This window comes from Hemicordylus capensis, chromosome 2 (assembly GCF_027244095.1).
Source record: "Hemicordylus capensis ecotype Gifberg chromosome 2, rHemCap1.1.pri, whole genome shotgun sequence".
Classification (NCBI taxonomy): domain Eukaryota; kingdom Metazoa; phylum Chordata; class Lepidosauria; order Squamata; family Cordylidae; genus Hemicordylus; species Hemicordylus capensis.
Window position 1 is genome coordinate 394,458,399 of NC_069658.1, and position 17,101 is coordinate 394,475,499.

At 46.6% G+C, this 17,101-nt stretch overlaps 1 protein-coding gene across 2 annotated transcripts in view; it reads left to right on the plus strand.

Moving 5' to 3' along the window:
* Positions 1 to 17,101, plus strand: part of GGA3 (golgi associated, gamma adaptin ear containing, ARF binding protein 3) — a 54,903-nt gene that overhangs the window by 23,295 nt on the left and 14,507 nt on the right. For both annotated transcript variants that reach the window (XM_053297204.1, XM_053297205.1), the window contains exons 10-13: positions 1,297 to 1,413; positions 9,614 to 9,892; positions 12,510 to 12,577; positions 12,981 to 13,297. In XM_053297204.1, the coding sequence (XP_053153179.1) occupies positions 1,297 to 1,413; positions 9,614 to 9,892; positions 12,510 to 12,577; positions 12,981 to 13,297 (781 nt within the window). The remainder of the gene's footprint in view (positions 1 to 1,296; positions 1,414 to 9,613; positions 9,893 to 12,509; positions 12,578 to 12,980; positions 13,298 to 17,101) is intronic.

Sequence of the window (17,101 nt, forward strand, 5' to 3'; positions counted from 1 at the left end):
AAAGCCTTTGATTGCGTTGACCATGTCAAGTTGTGGAATATCATTAGGAAAATGGGTGTCCCAAAATATCTCATTGTTCTCATGAGAAACCTATACATAGGACAGGAAGCCACAGTCCAGACAAAACATGGTGAAACAGACTGGTTCCAGATCGGCAAAGGAGTAAGACAAGGCTGTCTACTTTCTCCTTCTTTATTCAACTTGTATGCTGAACATATACTGAGAGAAGCTGGATTGGAAGAAGATGAGCGTGGTTTTCAAGTTGGAGGAAGAAACATCAATAACCTGCGCTACGCTGATGACACCACTCTGATAGTCGAGATTGCAGATGATCTGCAAGCTCTAGTAATGAAAGCCAAGGAGCACAGTGAAAAATGGGACTATAACTAAATGTCAAGAAGACTAAACTAATGACAACGGGTACAGCAACCAGCCTCAGAATTGACAATGAAGACATTGAAGTGGTGGATAGCTTCTGTCTTTTAGGATCGACCATCAACAGTAAAGGACCCAGCAGTCAAGAAATACACCGCAGACTAGCACTTGGTAGGGTTGCAATGAAGGCCTTGGAAAGGATATTTAGATCCCATGATGTGTCTATACCTACAAAGATTAGAATCATTCAGATCATGGTTTTTCCCATGACACTCTATCGATGCGAAAGCTGAAGAAGCAAGATAGAAAAAGCATTGATACTTTTGAACTTTGGTGCTGGAGAAGACTTTTGAGGATACCATGGACAGCCAGGAAAACTAACAAACGGATCATAGAACAAATCAATCCAGAATTTTCACTCGAGACACAAATGACCAGGCTCAAACTATCATACTTTGGACACATTATGCAAAGATCCATCTCCCTTGAGAAGTCCATAATGCTGGGAAAAGTTGAAGGAAAGAGCAGATGAGGCCGACCAGCAGCAAGGTGGATGGACTTGGTTACAACAGCAATGAATGCAGCACCACTGAGAGACCTTAAAGGCCAAGTTGAAGACAGATCATCCTGGAGAGAATCTATCTAGGTGGTCGCTAAAAGTCAACACCAACTTGATGGCACTTAATCAATCAAATCTCTCTGTGCATTTCTGTGTACACTGGTCCTAAAATGTCATAGCAGAAATGGGGTAAGGTGAGAGCTATGGAAGCATATAACTGCAATATCTAAAAGCCATATGTGAAGTGTTCTTAGATGTAGGTGGCATTATTTGTGATGGGAACAAATTGAATTAGTTTAGAAAGCATTGCTGGGAATGGCATGATTTATATTTGTGATGCAGTATTTGCGTCTCTCTTGTAGGAGATATTCTGCAGGCGAGTGATAACTTATCACGAGTAATAAATTCCTATAAAAGAATTATTGAGGGGCAAGTCATCAATGGTGAAGTGGATCTTTCTGTCCTGCCTTCAGCAGATGGTGAGTTGCAATCTTCAGGAGTCATCTATTCCGCTTTGCTAAAAATCACGTTTCTGGCTTTTATATAATTAAACAAATTATACACATAGTCCTTTGTCCTGAAGTAGCTTTACAGCTTTCAGTCTGAGTTGTTTATCTTCCTAGGAGTTCCAGTTCTTCCTTCCTGTCTAGATTGCTCTTCCTCACTATTCCAGTCCTAGGAGATGGAACATAGCCAAAACTTTCACCTCTGTTCAGGAATTACAGAATGCTCCTAAACCATCCTATACTCCTAGGAGAAATTGTAAGTGAGAGACTGAGTAGAGGATGTGCTGGTTAAAAAGCACAGGATGATATTCAGCTGGCCTGATCACGAAGCATGGTGAAGCACACTGCGGGGTGTTAAATTCTATTCCCCACTTGATCTCTGCCTGCCTCCTTCATAGCACACCCTGTATAGTTTCTTCTTTGCTGATACAACTCATCTTGTGGCTAGAGAGAAGCTTCCATTATAAGACCAGGGTCTGACAGTATGAGCCATGTCACCGATCCCACTACGCTGCTACCACATGTCACAGCCCAGTCTCAGCCAGTCTCATGATCTTTAAGTTTTAACCACTACCACCAAGTAGACCTTTAGGCTTACTCTGGCTGAGTCCACTAGAACAGCTTTCCAACTTCTGTTGTATTAAAAATTACGTAGTAGTGTGGTAAGGGCTTTAGGCGTGGGGTGGAGAAAACAGACAGAAGCTATGGATTTCAGCTCTGCAGTTCTTTCCAGCTCTGCTGTCCACTTGATCTTCACTCTCTCTTGTACTGCACACTAAAACTCTGCTGAAGGCAGCCTCCTTTATATACTCCCCCCTCCAAATTTTTTTAAACAAACCAATCAACACAATTTAAGTTCCCTCCATTTTTTTTTAGAACAGACCCAATCAAATCAAATCCTCTTTTCCCCTCCAAAATCAAACCAGTAGATTTCATCTCCCTCCAAAACCAAACTGAAGAACAGGAGCTACGAACTTTTGGCCCCTGTACAGCTTTCTTAACACAGGGAATAGGCAAGGCAATTGTAATAGAGAAGTCCTATGTACAAAAAGAGGAGGTTCAGGCCTCATTCCTTCACAGGCCGGTTCTCGTGATAATTTTTGATGCTAAATGTTAGGTGTCAGAGGGAGGCGGCGACATGTTCACTCCGAATTCCCGGTCATGTGCGCATTGAAAACAATTGGGAAGTATTCGTCTGTGAGGAGTCAGTTGTGTTTGGGCAGCACGGCAACCAGCATTGGCTGCCCTATATGAAATCTAAAACTGCTGATGCTGGTTTCCCATGCTGCCCAACCACAATTGACCTCTCATGGACAATCACTTCCCAGTTGTTTTCAACATGCACATGACCAGCATATGCCACTTCCTCCCTCTGCCACCCCACATTCAGTTGCAAAAATGATCATGATATGGCCCTTTCTTAGGTGTCAACAAGACAGTGCTTTCCTAGAAAACTGGCCATTCTATTCTAGGATTCTGGCATCCATCTTGCCTGTTCATTAGAGCCTCCAAGTTTGTACTCAGTCCTTAGAGCATCTAATTTCTTTCAGGAAGTGCCATCTAGAAAGCCCTGAGGAAGTTTATCCAGCCCTACCTTCCCTCTTTTGCTAAAGGCTGAAACAGAAATGATACCTGAGATCCATGTTTGGATTTCTGAACAAACTTTTTCCATTTACAGCAGCTTCAGTGCAGGTGGGGTAAGTTCTGCAGGAAGAACCTTTGAATTTGATTGGAGCAGAAGTGCCGAAGGAGGGAAGATGTTGAACCTTTCCACTGCACCATTTATCTGACCCCCAATTAGCTCTTTTCAGAGCTTTTAACTGACACAGAATTTTTCAGGATGCTGAGACAGAGTATACTACTTCTAGGTCAAGTTTAGAATGAAGCATTCTAGAGAAAGCAGTCCTGCTCACCTTAGGCCCCCCAGCTGTTTTTGGACTACAACTCCAATAATCCCCAACTATAGTGGCTAATAGCCAGGGATTATGGGAGTTGTAAGCCAGCATCTGCAGGAGGGCTGCAGTTGAGCAGCCCTGTGGTAGAGCAGGACACAGCATTGTTCAAGAGTTAAAAGATATTGGAGAAAAAGAAGTTCTCACTGTCTACTCAACAATTAGACAAGGTTGGAGATCTCCTGATTTTATGCCAAGATTACCAACAGAAGGATTTGCCTATTGGTCTTGTGAGTTGAGTAACATAAGATAAAAACTTCAAAGTGATGATATATCCTCCAGACATAGCTATGCCTTTTAGAAAGTGCAGAATGTTAGCTAGGTTTTATGTTGGGGAAGGGGTGGGGTTGGAAAGCAACACAAATCTTCCTACATTTTTAACTTAGGGTAAATTAAAAACAAAATGGACTCTATATCACCCATAGCAAACCTAAAGCGAATGTATTCAACCAGTGACTGGGTTTATTAGAAGGTGAGGGAACGGGGTATGTCTTGATGAGACTTGTACTTCCTTTCCTTCCTTTCAAAAAAAGAAACACGTAGAGTTCAGTTTTGACAAAATGAGTATCTCTAATGCAGTGGTTTCCAAGATATGGTTCTAAATATCCTTAGATCTGGATTGTGATCCATTGCACTCATAAAAGTGGGTTCTGCATCTGCGTGGGACCATTCAGGTAGAATTGACTAGCTCTTCAAAGTGGTTAGCCCCGCCCACTGCATGTGGTGCACTTCATTAGTTTGGGTGGGCTAGCATTTTCTCCTCAGTTCCTTTCTGACCTCCATTGTGTCGGCACCTTGGACAGTGAGCTCCTCGGACCGGAAGCGTTTTCTGTGGGGAAAAAGAACAAAATTTGATAGATTTTTAACGTATTACAGCTCGGACTGGACCAGACTGTTCTTATTCTTAGTACTTTAAACTTAGTTGAAACAAACGGCTGGTTTATTTGGTTAGACCTTGGATTGTACTTGGAACAGACTTTCCTTCATGATACTTGAGTATTTCTCTTTATTTCTTTATCGCTGTGGATAAGGAAAAAACCTTTAAGCGCTGTGTCCACTGTAACACTAAACTCCCTTCAGCAGACAACCATGATTTGTGACTACTTTGTTTGGGGAATGAACACAACACCTTCACCTGTAAAATTTGCTTAACCTTCTCTCATCAAACAAGAAAGAACAGAGCCCTACGGCTGAGGACTGCCCATTCCGATGATGCGCTCCGCCCCGGCACTCCAATGTCCAGGTCTCCAGTTGATGCTCCCATACCCTTGTTGTGGGGCATGGCATTGAAGCCGATGTCGGGCACGGCCACCAAGCAGTCTAACTCCTCAACTTGAGCCCTCTTGGCAGCCACCACCGGCACATTTAAAGTGCCAAAGCCGCCTTCGGACACTTCTCATCGCAAGCGACACGAGTCTAGGCATTGGGGCTCCAATGCCGAGGAGGCGCCTCTACACAATAAACAGTGGGATCAGGGTGCATGGACTGCCACTGAGGAGGCTTCCATTGCATCCCGAGCTGTGCCTTCCCCGACGATGCTCCAGTTGGCACCAGTGACACCTCGGTCATGCCCTGTGACTCCAGAAATCATAGCCCTGGATTGTCCGTCGTCTTCAACTCAATGTTGAGCTTCAACATCCACCTTGATATCGAGGAAGGTACCGACCACGACTTTGCCGCTGGGAGCACTCTCTCTTGCCGGATACCATGCCGCAACAATTGCAATCTCTGGCTGCTCATCCAGCACCACAGGCTTTGTTGTCCTTTACCAGTATCCTTCACTGTTGATGTCAATTATGATGATGACATGGAAGCCATTTTAGGGCCTGGCAATGCCCAGTGCCTTTTGGACTTGTTGGACTCTAATGAAAGCACACTGTTGAGCTCAACATTTTACAGCTTTCTGAGCCACGGTCTGGACACTGAGGAGGAAGGAATGTCCTTCTCTATAACAAAGATGCCGAGTGCTTCTGCTTTCTCTGCCATTCAGCCCTTCCATTCTGTGGCAATCTGACTTTTGACACTGCAGCCCTCTAGTCCACACCCTGCAGGGCTGCAAAGGATTATGCTGCCACACAGGGTTTGATGTGTGAAGGTGGTTGGGGAGATGCATCTCAAACACACCTACACTCCCCTGGGCTTCCATCGGACTATCAAGACTACAAGCTTTGCAAGGCTCGGTGTCCACTGTTGATGATTCCCACAGCTAGCCAAGTCACTCCCCTTCAGAACTTGCCTGCTCCGGCTGCGACGTTAGTCTCAACATCAACTTGGTTCACTCGGAGGCTGCCACCAGCCCCTTCTGTGATTTTGATATCAACGCAAGTTACCCCTCCAAGGATGTTATAGTACTGAAGCATCCTATCATACTTTCTCGCATCTCCACAAACTGTGGAGGTGCCTCGACCTCTTTCTCAAAAGAGGCAGGGTGGTTTAGTGGTTAGAGTGCTGGACTAGGACCGGGAGACCCGAGTTCAAATCCCCATTCAGCCATGATACTTGCTGGGTGACTCTGGCCCAGTCACTTCTCTCTCAGCCTAACCTACATCACAGGGTTGTTGTGAAAGAGAAACTTAAGTATGTAGCACACCACTCTGGGCTCCTTGGAGGAAGAGCGGGATAGAAAATGTAAAAAAAAGAAGAAAGAAAAAAGAGCCAACCAACTCAACCTGTAGTCCTTGACACAATGTCATCCACCACTTAAACAGCGCCCAAGAGAAGGTCCCTGCTCCCTCTGGACCACGGACCACAGTGCTCATGGAGGTTTATGACTCCAGTTGGTCTACTACCTCTGGTTCATCTGAACATCCTGATAAACATCTTGATAAACCCCCTCTCAAGGTGGTGCCCTCTGACAATATTTCTCCGAATGAAGAGGTGTGTTTTTATCATTGGCAGATCTCCGAAATGACTTTGACTCTTGGCTTGGAGCTGAAGAAGCAAACTCGATGTAGAGGATCCTGTCTACAAGTTCTTCAGTTCCACCACTTCCACCCAACCAGTGCACCTTCCTATGCTGCCAGTCATATCCAAAGCGGCTAAGTCTGCATGGCAAATGCTACAGACTTCTGCTCCGACCTCCAAGCGTTTGGAGAATTTATACAGAATCCAAGAAGAGGAAGATAAGATGATTTCCTGTTAAAGCACACAATTCAGTTGTGGTGGATTATGCATCCTCCTCCAAACCTGGAAGGTGACTCACTATACCAGGGAACAAAGAGGGGTGCAAATTGGACATCTTGGGATGCAAGATTTACTCTACCTCATGCTTGGCGGTGAAGATTGCTAATATACTGCCTGCTTTGCCAAATATACTTATTCCCTCTGGGATGTACTCTTCTAGGAACAAACTGACCTCTCGCTGGAAGAATTTCTGGACAAGTTTAACGAGATCCATGCCAAAGTGACTCTTCTCACTTGACAACAATTGTCCAATGCCAAACACCTGACGGCGACTGTCTTGGTCTTTGGCGAGTGCCATTGCTTTGCAGAGAGACGCCTGGCTCTGATCAATTGCGCTAAAACCTGACATGAGAGACAGAGTGGAAAATTTGATGGGAAGGGTCTTTTCTGTGAAACAACAGACTCCACTATGGAGTCCATCAAGAAATCAAAGTCTATGGCTAAAACATTTTTGGCTCCTGCACTGTCTTGCATTCCCAAGTACCGCCGATATGGGTAGAGGCAATACTCCTGCAAACAAAATGACAGGAGGGAATACCGCAAGCCATACCAGCACTTTGGAAGGAAGCCCTTCAATCAAAAGTTGAGGGCCTCACAAGGCCAACACCCTAAATCCGCTAATTCTAACAAGCAGCACCTTTGATTGCAAGGTCAGTCCACTGATTCACCTTGTCCAGAAGTCATGACCGCCAGCTTCTCTCCAACCTACCATCTTAGCCGCCTCCAACATCAGGCTGGCAAGTCATGCTTTCACATGGCGCAACATAACATCAGACCGTTGGGTCCTTCGCATAGTACAGATGGACTGTGCCATAGAGTTCAAGACCCTACTGTTGTTGGGTCAAGTACACACCTGCATCTTCACAGCTGTTGGAGGAAGTTCATACTCTCTTGGACAAGGGGGCGATATTGCCTGTTTGGTGGACAGATCAGTGGCGGGGGTTTTACTGCCACTGCTTCCAGGTCCCCAAGTGGAACGGGTGACTACAGCCGATCATGGACCTGCTATGGCTGAACTGCCATGTGGACATATGCAAGTTTTGCATGGTGACATTGCAGAGCATCCTTCCTCTTCTCCACGGGGAGGAATGGTTCGCAACGTTGGATCTCCAAGATGCGTACTTCCGCATCGGGATCCAGCACAGTCACAGGCAGTACCTCATGTTCACAGTGGGTTGCCACGTCTACCAGTTCAATGTCCTGCCCTTTGGACTGGCGACAGCACCCTGTATATTTTTATTTGTTTTAGTTTTTATTTATTTAAAATATTTCTATATTGCCCAAATCTTGCTTCTCTGGGCAGTTTACAATTAAAAAATAATTTGAAACATTAAATCAATTAACAATTAAAATCATTTAAAAGATTAAAAACATTTAAAACCCAGTATTAAAATTATTTAAAACTATAAATCTAATTAAAAGCCTGGGTGAATAAATGTGTCTTCAGTGCCTTTTAAAAAGTTGCCAGAGATGGGGAGGCTCTTATTTCAACAGGGAGCGCATTCCAAAGTCCAGGGGCTGCAATGGAGAAGGCCCGTTCCCGAGTAGCCGCTAGACGAGTTGGCAGCAGCTGCAGGCAAACCTCTCCAGATGATCTTAGCAGGTGGTGGGGCTCATGACGAAGATGTTCTCTTAAATACCCAGGGCCTAAGCTGTTTAGGACTTTATAGGTAATGACCAGCACCTTGTATTTTGCTCAGAAACCTATTGGCAGCCAGTACAATTCCTTCAAGACAGGAGTAACATGGTCTCTCCTAGATGACCCAGAAACCAACCTGGCTGCCCCCTACTGAACCAACTGCAGTTCATTTGGTTCAGAACGCTTTACAAAATTCATGGCTGTGATCATAGAGCACCTCCAGTCACAGAGACTGACAATTTTCCTCTAACTCAACAACTGGCTCCTGGCAGGAAGAATAAAAGATCAGTTAGCTTTACAGGTCTCGACAGTCCTGAATCTGCTGGAGGACTTGGGTATCCATGTCAACTGGTCAAAGTCCAAGCTCCAGCCAGTGAAGCATATAGACTACATAGGGGCTGTCCTTGATGCGGAGGCACAGCGGGCTTTTCTTGATGCTTCTTGCGTATCAAGACCTGATAACTACCTTGTAGAGCAACCAAGACAGTAGGCTCACAAGATGCAAAAAGCTCAGAGACATCTGCACAGCAGCAACTTGGTCATCTGAGCATACCTTTTTAAAGCATTATGCTGTAGACCTTCGTTCTGCAACTCAGGCCAATTTTGGGAGGGGTATGTTGAAAAGCGTCTTATCTTAGCATACTACACCCGCCTCCAGACTGACAGCTTGTTAGTCACCCACTCTTATGAGTGCAACAGATTACAATCCAGATAAACAGATTGCTCGCCTGTAACTTTTGATCTGGAAGTGATCCGTTGCAGTCATAAGACCCTCTCATTGGCACCCGCTGCAGTATGTGAAGTGACAGAACATATGTTTATAGAACATGCAGTGTTACTTACCTTGCTGTACTGTGGACTGGTTCCATATGATGGTTGAATCCAAATGTTGGTCCTTTGGGAACTCAGAAGAAAACGCTAGCCTGCCCCAACTAAGGAAGTGCACCACATGCAGTGGGTGAGGCTACGTACTTCGAGGAGCTAGTCAATTCTGCCGAATGGTCCTGTGCAGGTGCAGAACCCACTCTTATGACTGCAGCGGATCTCTTCCAGATCAAAAGTTACAGGTGAGCAACTTGTTTATGTACTTGGATACTGTTTGAGTTATCTATCAATAAATTTGGCTAAAGATGGCCACTTTTCGAGACCTGAGCCTCTTAGAATGGGGATGCTGATGTGCATACTCCTGGGAGCTTGGAGGACTGGGAATACCTGGTAGATGGGTTACTTACAAAAAGAAGCATGGCTTGAAAAATTTGAAAACCGACACTTTGAAACATCTAATCATCAGAGCCGCCTTAACTGCAGGCTTCATTATATAACTATCCACCTAATGGTTTGTGAACATCTGCTCTAGCTTGATGCATCCCTTGCCATCTTCTCTGTTTTTCTCCTGCAGGAAGTGATTCTGCCAATAACATCAACACACTCATTGACTTGGCAGGACTGGACATTTCTAGTACACCTACACCACCACCACCTATGCCTCCTGCAACACTGACAGCAGTGCCAACACTAACTCCAGCTCCAGCCTCATCAGAAATCCCCATCCTCCCACCTCCTCCTCAGGCCATTGGTCACTCCCGGAGTCGTTCATCCAGTCAGGCTGAAGCCACTGCTCAATTGGCCAGCACATCCAATTCCTTCTCCTTGCTAGACGAGGAACTGCTGTGCTTAGGTAAGGCAGGTGTGATTTGTGTTCTTGCTGTGGAAAGCACTGCCCCATAGCTGCTACCCTTAGTATTGCCAATATTGTTGCTCCTGGGTGTTCCCTCTGCCCAGAAACCTATAAAAGAAGTCTGGGTTCACTGGACCAGACTGTCACTGGAAGCTACAGAGGATGGCAAGTGTTCTGGATGTAGTACTGAATATGAGGAGGTTGCAATAGATGGAACGTTGTCAGCTTGCTTACTAGATATATATCTTATGGTTGTGTGGAGGAACTCTCTGCCCTACCTACATCTGATTGGTGGGTGACCCTGAATCCTGGTATGCAGCTAAGATGTGTTAGCTTGAACCAGCGGAGTCTAATAAAACAAACTTAGTCTGGGACCATGTATATATGCAGTTCAAGACTGCGCCAAACCCTTTAGCTAAAATTTGTGTAATTTAATAATGATAATAATAAACTTTATTTGTTAGCTACCCCATAACAAATTGTTCTCTGGGTGGCTTACAACAATAATTTGGGTTTAGAAGAAAAGGTAAATTGCTATTATGAACAGTAATGAAAACGTATTCGTTAACATTGGTTTAATGAAGTGCACAGACTGATCTTCAAACCACAAACCAACAAACCACAAACAAACCACAAAACAAATGAGAAATGAGTGTGCATGTATTATGTGTGTGTCAAAGGGTAGCAGTACCCCACACTGATGATAATATCCATAAAGAAAACAAATAAATGAGCTTCCAGAATTCTACTGGATGATAGATTAAAAATGTTCCTGTTTCAACATGCTGCTGGTTAGTCTCTTATTTGGGCATCAGCCTAATTTAAGCAGCTTCAGGTCTCTTAGGATAAACCTTTTTGTGGTGGAGCAGCAGCAAAGTTAGTGCACATTATTAAGCTTGTATTTTTTGCTGAGATTTCTACTATTATTCATTAGTCTGTGCAATTAGACCCTAAGCTAGCCCTCTTGTCTGACTAAGGGGATGAGCATAACACATTAACCCCATTCAGACATTTAAAACATATCTGGCGTCCACGGTTACAGTGCCAGAATCAGGTAGGGAGTCCTGACCTTGTGCTGTCACTCACCCCTCCAGCTGGCTCCCTCACAGTTAAGGTGCTATTTGTGTGAAGAGGGAAGCACCATGATAGCTGGCAGCCTGGATTGCCTGAGGCTGCCAATCACAGAAGTGCTGGGCATTACGGCTACAGTACTTCCTTCTCCATGCAACCGGCACCCTAACTGTGAGCGGGCCAGTGGGTGGGGGTGAGTGACCGCGCCAGGGCGAGACTTCCTACCTTCTCGGTTGCTGGAAGCCAGGGGCATCTCATTGGGTTATCCCTCTCAGGAGCTCCAAAGCAGGACAGAATTTGATTGGATAAAAAACAAGTCCCGCCTACCCGAGCCCGAGGGGGATAACTCCTCCCCAGTTCTTTCTGTCCTTGGCAGCTCCAAGCAGTTTCTTTTTCTTTCTCTGCACCTTTAGTGTTTGTTTGTTTGTTTGTTTGTTTGTTTGTTTTGGCTTTTCCTTGCTCTCCTTCGCCTTCTTTATCCATTCCTTTCCAGTATCAGTTGCTTCACTCCTCTGCCTATATGTATTTATTTTTTTTTAAAAGGAGGAAGAAAAATCTTTAAAGCTTTTCGCTCGTCTGTCCTTCCCCCTTCCTCCCTCCCCCCTCCCCTTCTATCTCTTGCGACTCCTCTGTGAATGGAGCAATCGCTAGGAGGCAAAAAAGGCAATCCTGGTTCCTCGGGGAACCACCCAGCTCAACTTCGGCCCGGCCACTCTCAGCCTTTCCAGGGCACGCTTGTCGGGTCACACGCCCTGCAGGCTGCAGCAGAACTCTCCAGGCGGGAGCTAGATTGCCCTCCCACCGGCAGCCCTTCTGGCCGCTCCCCAGCCACTGGAACGCTTGGCTGCTCAACAAAAGCAGCGCTCTTGGCCGTCCCTGACCACCCGAGCTCCCTGCTCAGATTGCGTGGGTGTCGGCCACTCTGCAGCCTCCTTCGCCTCACGCCTGGAACCTGCTGAGCGTCTCCCGCCCTCGGGCCGCAAGATGGGCTCGGCGGTGGCGGCCCGCAGACGAGCAGGGCTAAGTCCCCTAAAGAGCTAGAAGAGCTCCGTTTTGGGAGAAGCCCATCCACCTACCCACCACCGACCATGGAGGAGATACGGGCTATCTCGCTGCAGGCCCAAGAGCTGAGAATAGCGACCAGCGCACAGGAACGTACCGCAAGTACCGCCAGTGGGGCAACGGGCGATGGGGGGCGGACAGTCCTTCCCATCTTCATCAAAGGATCAGGTGCAAAAAAGTGAAAAATTTGCTGCTGCACGGGGATGGAGCTGCTCTGAGAAGAGCAGAAAGTTCCAAGTTCCCTCCCTGGCTTCTCCAAGATAGGGCAGAGAGAGATTCTTGCCTGCAACCTTGGAGAAGCCGCTGCCAGTCTGTGAAGACAATACTGAGCTAGATAGACCAATGGTCTGACTCAGTATATGGCAGCTTCCTATGTTCCACTGACTGTTACAGGAATTTCATCAGCTCAGACATGTGCTTTCCACCTTCGATTTGTTTTGCAATTGTATTCTTTCCACTATCTAATATCATCTCTTGTACTTAGGTCTGAATGACCCAGCTCCCACCACAGCAAAAGAGTCAACGGAGAACAGCCAGTGGAACATGTTCCAGGTACTTTGTTTTATGCTGGTAGGAATACATTTACATTAAATATAATACATTTCTCTGGGCTTGGGGACTGGTAGTATGTATGAATCTGCACTGGACTGAGCACTGCTTCCATTTGCTGACTTTTGCTACCATGAGTGACACAGCAATAATGACCAGCCTGCTTTCTCCACTGGGTAGCAGTTGCCCCCAACCCTCCATAATAGCTTCACTAAAGGGTAAAGAGAAGGCCAGCCTGGAATGGGGTAACACATTTTGTGATACATTGTTTTGTGGTGCCTTTGCCTCACTGCTCCCACCCCCTTTTGATGAAGTGCCATCATAGAGAATTGTAATGGGTGGGAAATAAAATGTTTCTCAGTGTATTACAAAGCTTTATAGGCTTCCTATGGTCTCTCTATTACAGAATGACCCAGTAGACCTGGACTTCTTGAATCCAAAGCCCGTTTCTGCTGCCTGCAATTCTTCTGTGAATCCTCTTCTTCCTGCTGTGTCGCAGCCTGTGTGTGGAACATCAGTGCCTCGGGCTTCCACATTCACAACCCCTCATCCTGTACCCAGTATCACTGCCCCTACCTCAGCCCCTTTCATGTTCTCTGCTGGACCACCACTGGGCCCTCCTCATGCAATGCCGGTTGCTCCTGGGTACCTTGGTTCTGCCATGGGAAGCAATGGTCTGCACAAGATAGATCCATTGGGACATCTTCTGGATGAGAACAAAGGGTAAGCGACTTTTCTTGGTCTCTCTGTTTGTAAATAATTGCTGTTTCTTCTGTGAATCAGATTTCCCATCTCGTTTAGGTATGTGCACGAACCTGTTCAGAGGCCCTTTTATGGGTCTCCAAACAGGTTTGAACACCAGGCAGTTCAAAGGCAGTGGGCGGGGGGAAACTTTAAGGGCTGGGGAGGGTGCACTCCCCCTCCCACATTTCCCCCACCAGCGCTTGTTTAAAAACCGGAGTGGCAGTGTACCTCCCTGCCACCCCATCCTCTCATTGGCCCGTAAGTGACCAGAAGTAGTGTGCGCACTACTAGTAGCTTACATAAGTGCGCATGAGCAAGTGCGCACGAGCAAGTGCAACGTGTATGTGTATGTGCCCGAAGTGCGCATGTGCACATTTCATAATAAGATGAAAGTGTGTGTATGTATGTACACAAGCAAGTTGTACTTTAGCACTCTTCTCTCATGAAAAAACACAAAGCACAGATATATATATATATATATTAGGGTTGCCAACTGTCCCTCACTGTGCGGGATGTCCCTACTTCGTGCGGGGAAATGCTCATCCCTGTTTCTCCCACTTTTTGACTGAGTAGGATTTCCGGGAAGGTGACTATCTATGTAGGTTGTGGGTGTGAGAATGCATTTCCTGCATCTCTTAAGGTGAGGAGATTTCTCCCTGGTTACTTCATTTCTGATAATGTGTCTGCCAGGCTATGCTGATGCTTCTCTGTAAATGAAAGGGATTAAGTATTGTCCTGATTTGATTCTTGTGATAAGCTAACCTGCAGACACTACCTAACACTCACACATGCCAGCGTCTGGTTCTGAATCTTTGCTAGACTCAGGCAAGATGAAAAATCCATTTTACATTGAAAATGAGCCCATGATGCTGTGCATCTGTGCAGGGGTGTAACTATAATAGGGCAAGGGGAGACAGTTGTCTGGGGGCCCACTGCCTTGGGGAGGGGCCCCAGAGATGTCACATGACTGATTCCCCCAGCTGCGCACCCGCCTGGGCGCAGTTGTATTCTTCAGTTGTATCCTTCAGTTGTATTCATCCTCCGAAATTGATGTGAGTGTCATGAGCTGAGCTTCTGTGAGGGAGTGGGGCATTTTAAAATCTTGTCTCTGGGCCCACTCCAACCTTGCTACGCCCCTGCATCTGTGATATCCAGTACTGGGGTGCTTTGCTGTACTCCCCAAAATAAAGCAGTACTGGCAACACACACCAATTCAAGATGGTGGACGCATGAATGTTTGCGGCACAAGTGGGCTTACTTATGAGCTTGCTAACTGATTTGGACCAAATTTAGTCCAGTTGCAGGGATAGTGGAAGAAAGTAGGCAGACTAGCTCTTACTAGAACAACTTTTACAATTTATGTTTTCTTGTGCAATAGTGCACTTCCAGTTTAGCATTCTTCTGACTTAGCCACTCCACAAAGACTCATGTGGTGTTTGCAATGGAGTAAATTGGTTTATATTTTTTGGCTTTACTGTTTGCTTGCATGCTTGCCTGAGCAACTGGGGGTAGGGGGCTGAAAAGCAAAGCAGCTATATAGAGGGCACCTCAGTTAAAGAGGTGCTGGTCCTCTTTGCCCATTGCAAAATCAGCGCGCTGGCTGTTGCAGAGAGGAGGAAAACCCAGGCAACATTGCAACTGAACAGCCCCTTCCCCACTGTCCTTTCTCTCTTCCATCCGTGTGTTGTTGTTTTACGTGGTTGGAAGCAGAAGATTCTCTCATCCTTTTGTGTTCACATGAATATCTTCCCATTACCCCTGTGTCCTGATTCAGATCCCCTCTAAGCAAAAGCAACAATGAAAACCCTTGGGTAATGTTGTCCATTATTGAGTCAGTGTAGACATAACCAGATGTTAGGATTGGTTAATTCTCCATTGTTTTGAAATGATGTTTAAGCCATTGGAAGATGGAAGGTAGTAAGCAGGCTTTAACTTCTAACCAAATCAATGGATCTGTTTGGGGGACATTCCTCCCCACGCTTTTTGAATGGCAGCATTGGAATCCAGGTGCTTGGATCTGTAATGTGGAAACTAGATCTGAGTCAGGCTCCCGCAAAAATATCTGAGCAGCCAGCTGGAGTTGAGCGAGAGGAAAACTTGCTCCTCTGTGGGAGCTTCAGCAAACTACTCCCCCATTTAATAGTACCTCATCCCCCCTCGCCACAGGAGTCGCCACAGGAGTCCACATTGACTCAACGGCACACTTTATTTATTATTATTATTATTATTATTATTATTATTATTATTATTAATTCAATTTCTATACTGCCCTTCCAAAATGGCTCAGGGCGGTTTACACAGAGAAATAATAAATAAATAAGATGGATCCCTGTCCCCAAAGGGCTCACATTCTAAAAAAAACACGATAGACACCAGCAACAGTCACTGGAGGTACTGTGCTGGGGGTGGAAAGGGCCAGTTACTCTCCCCCTGCTAAATAAAGAGAATTAACATGGTAAAAGGTGCCTCTTTGCCCAGTTAGCAGGGGACTTTACATTTACCATCCTTGTGAGAAGAAGCAGGGAGGAGAGAGAGAGACCAGAGTGGGTGGGAGGGAGCCTCAAGGTCTCCATCCCAGCACTCTTGAACTTTTGAGGTTTGATTTGCCTATTTAAATTCCCCCCCCTTTCTCTTTCCCTTTCTCTCTTTCCCTCCCATCTCCCTATTTCCCCTCTCCCCAACCCCAGGTTAAAGGATTTGATCTATGGGGTGGAGGTGGAGTTCCACTGAGGATTAAAAGAAGCTGATGTGTTAAGGTCCCTCTTATTTTTAATAACTTATTTTTATATCTGGCTTACTGGAAGTGCGCAAAACCTATACTGGCAAAGGAGAAAATAATGGCTCCTCTCCGAGCATTCAACCTTCAGCTTCAGTCTTGCCAGCATTCCCTCCCTCCCACTCCTCCTCCTCTGCTGGTGCTCCCCCTATTTTAAATATTAAGTAGCCGTTTAAATAATTGCTCCCTTTTTTCAGGCACTTCTGCTGTCAGTAAAACCCCTCATTTAAATAGTCCCTCAACTGGGGAAGAGGGTTTAGTGGTGTGCACGAACCGGTGTGTGACGTGCATGCATGCATCCGTGCGGCAGGCGCACGCGCAGTCGCTCCTTCCAGCCAAGAATGGGGGGGGGGAGGGGTGGCAGGGAAGTACTCTGCTGCCCCAAGAAGTTTCCTAAAAACGGAGCACGGGGGGGGGGGAGCGGTGGGAGGGGTAAGTGCACCCTCCCCCCCCGGCATCGAACCACACCGTGGCGGTTCCGTGTACACCACTAAGAGGGTTGTGGAGGAGAGAGGAGGTTTGGAGGATTTTTGCCAGATCCTTTTGTAATCTGCTGCAAAGGTTCCCTCTCTTTGCTCTATCCTCTTCCCCTTCTCTCTGGGTTAGCACTGCCATAAGTAAGGAAGGATATTGTGTATTAAATATTATTATTACTAGCTGAACCCGCACAGAGCATCTGTGCGGTAGTTCACTTCCTTTTTGGGTTTAGTTGGGAGAATTCGTTGGCTGGTCCTCCCACAGCGCCTCTCTCGCTCGCTCGGTCCCCCCCCCCACAGCGCCTCTCTCGCTCGCTCGGTCCCCCCCCCCACAGCGCCTCTCTCGCTCGCTCGGTCCCCCCCCAGCGCCTCTCTCGCTCGCTCGGTCCCCCCCCCCCAGCGCCTCTCTCGCTCGCTCGGTCCCCCCCCCCCAGCGCCTCTCTCGCTCGCTCGGTCCCCCCCCCCACAGCGCCTCTCTCGCTCGCTCGGTCCCCCCCCCACAGCGCCTCTCTCGCTCGCTCGGTCCCCCCC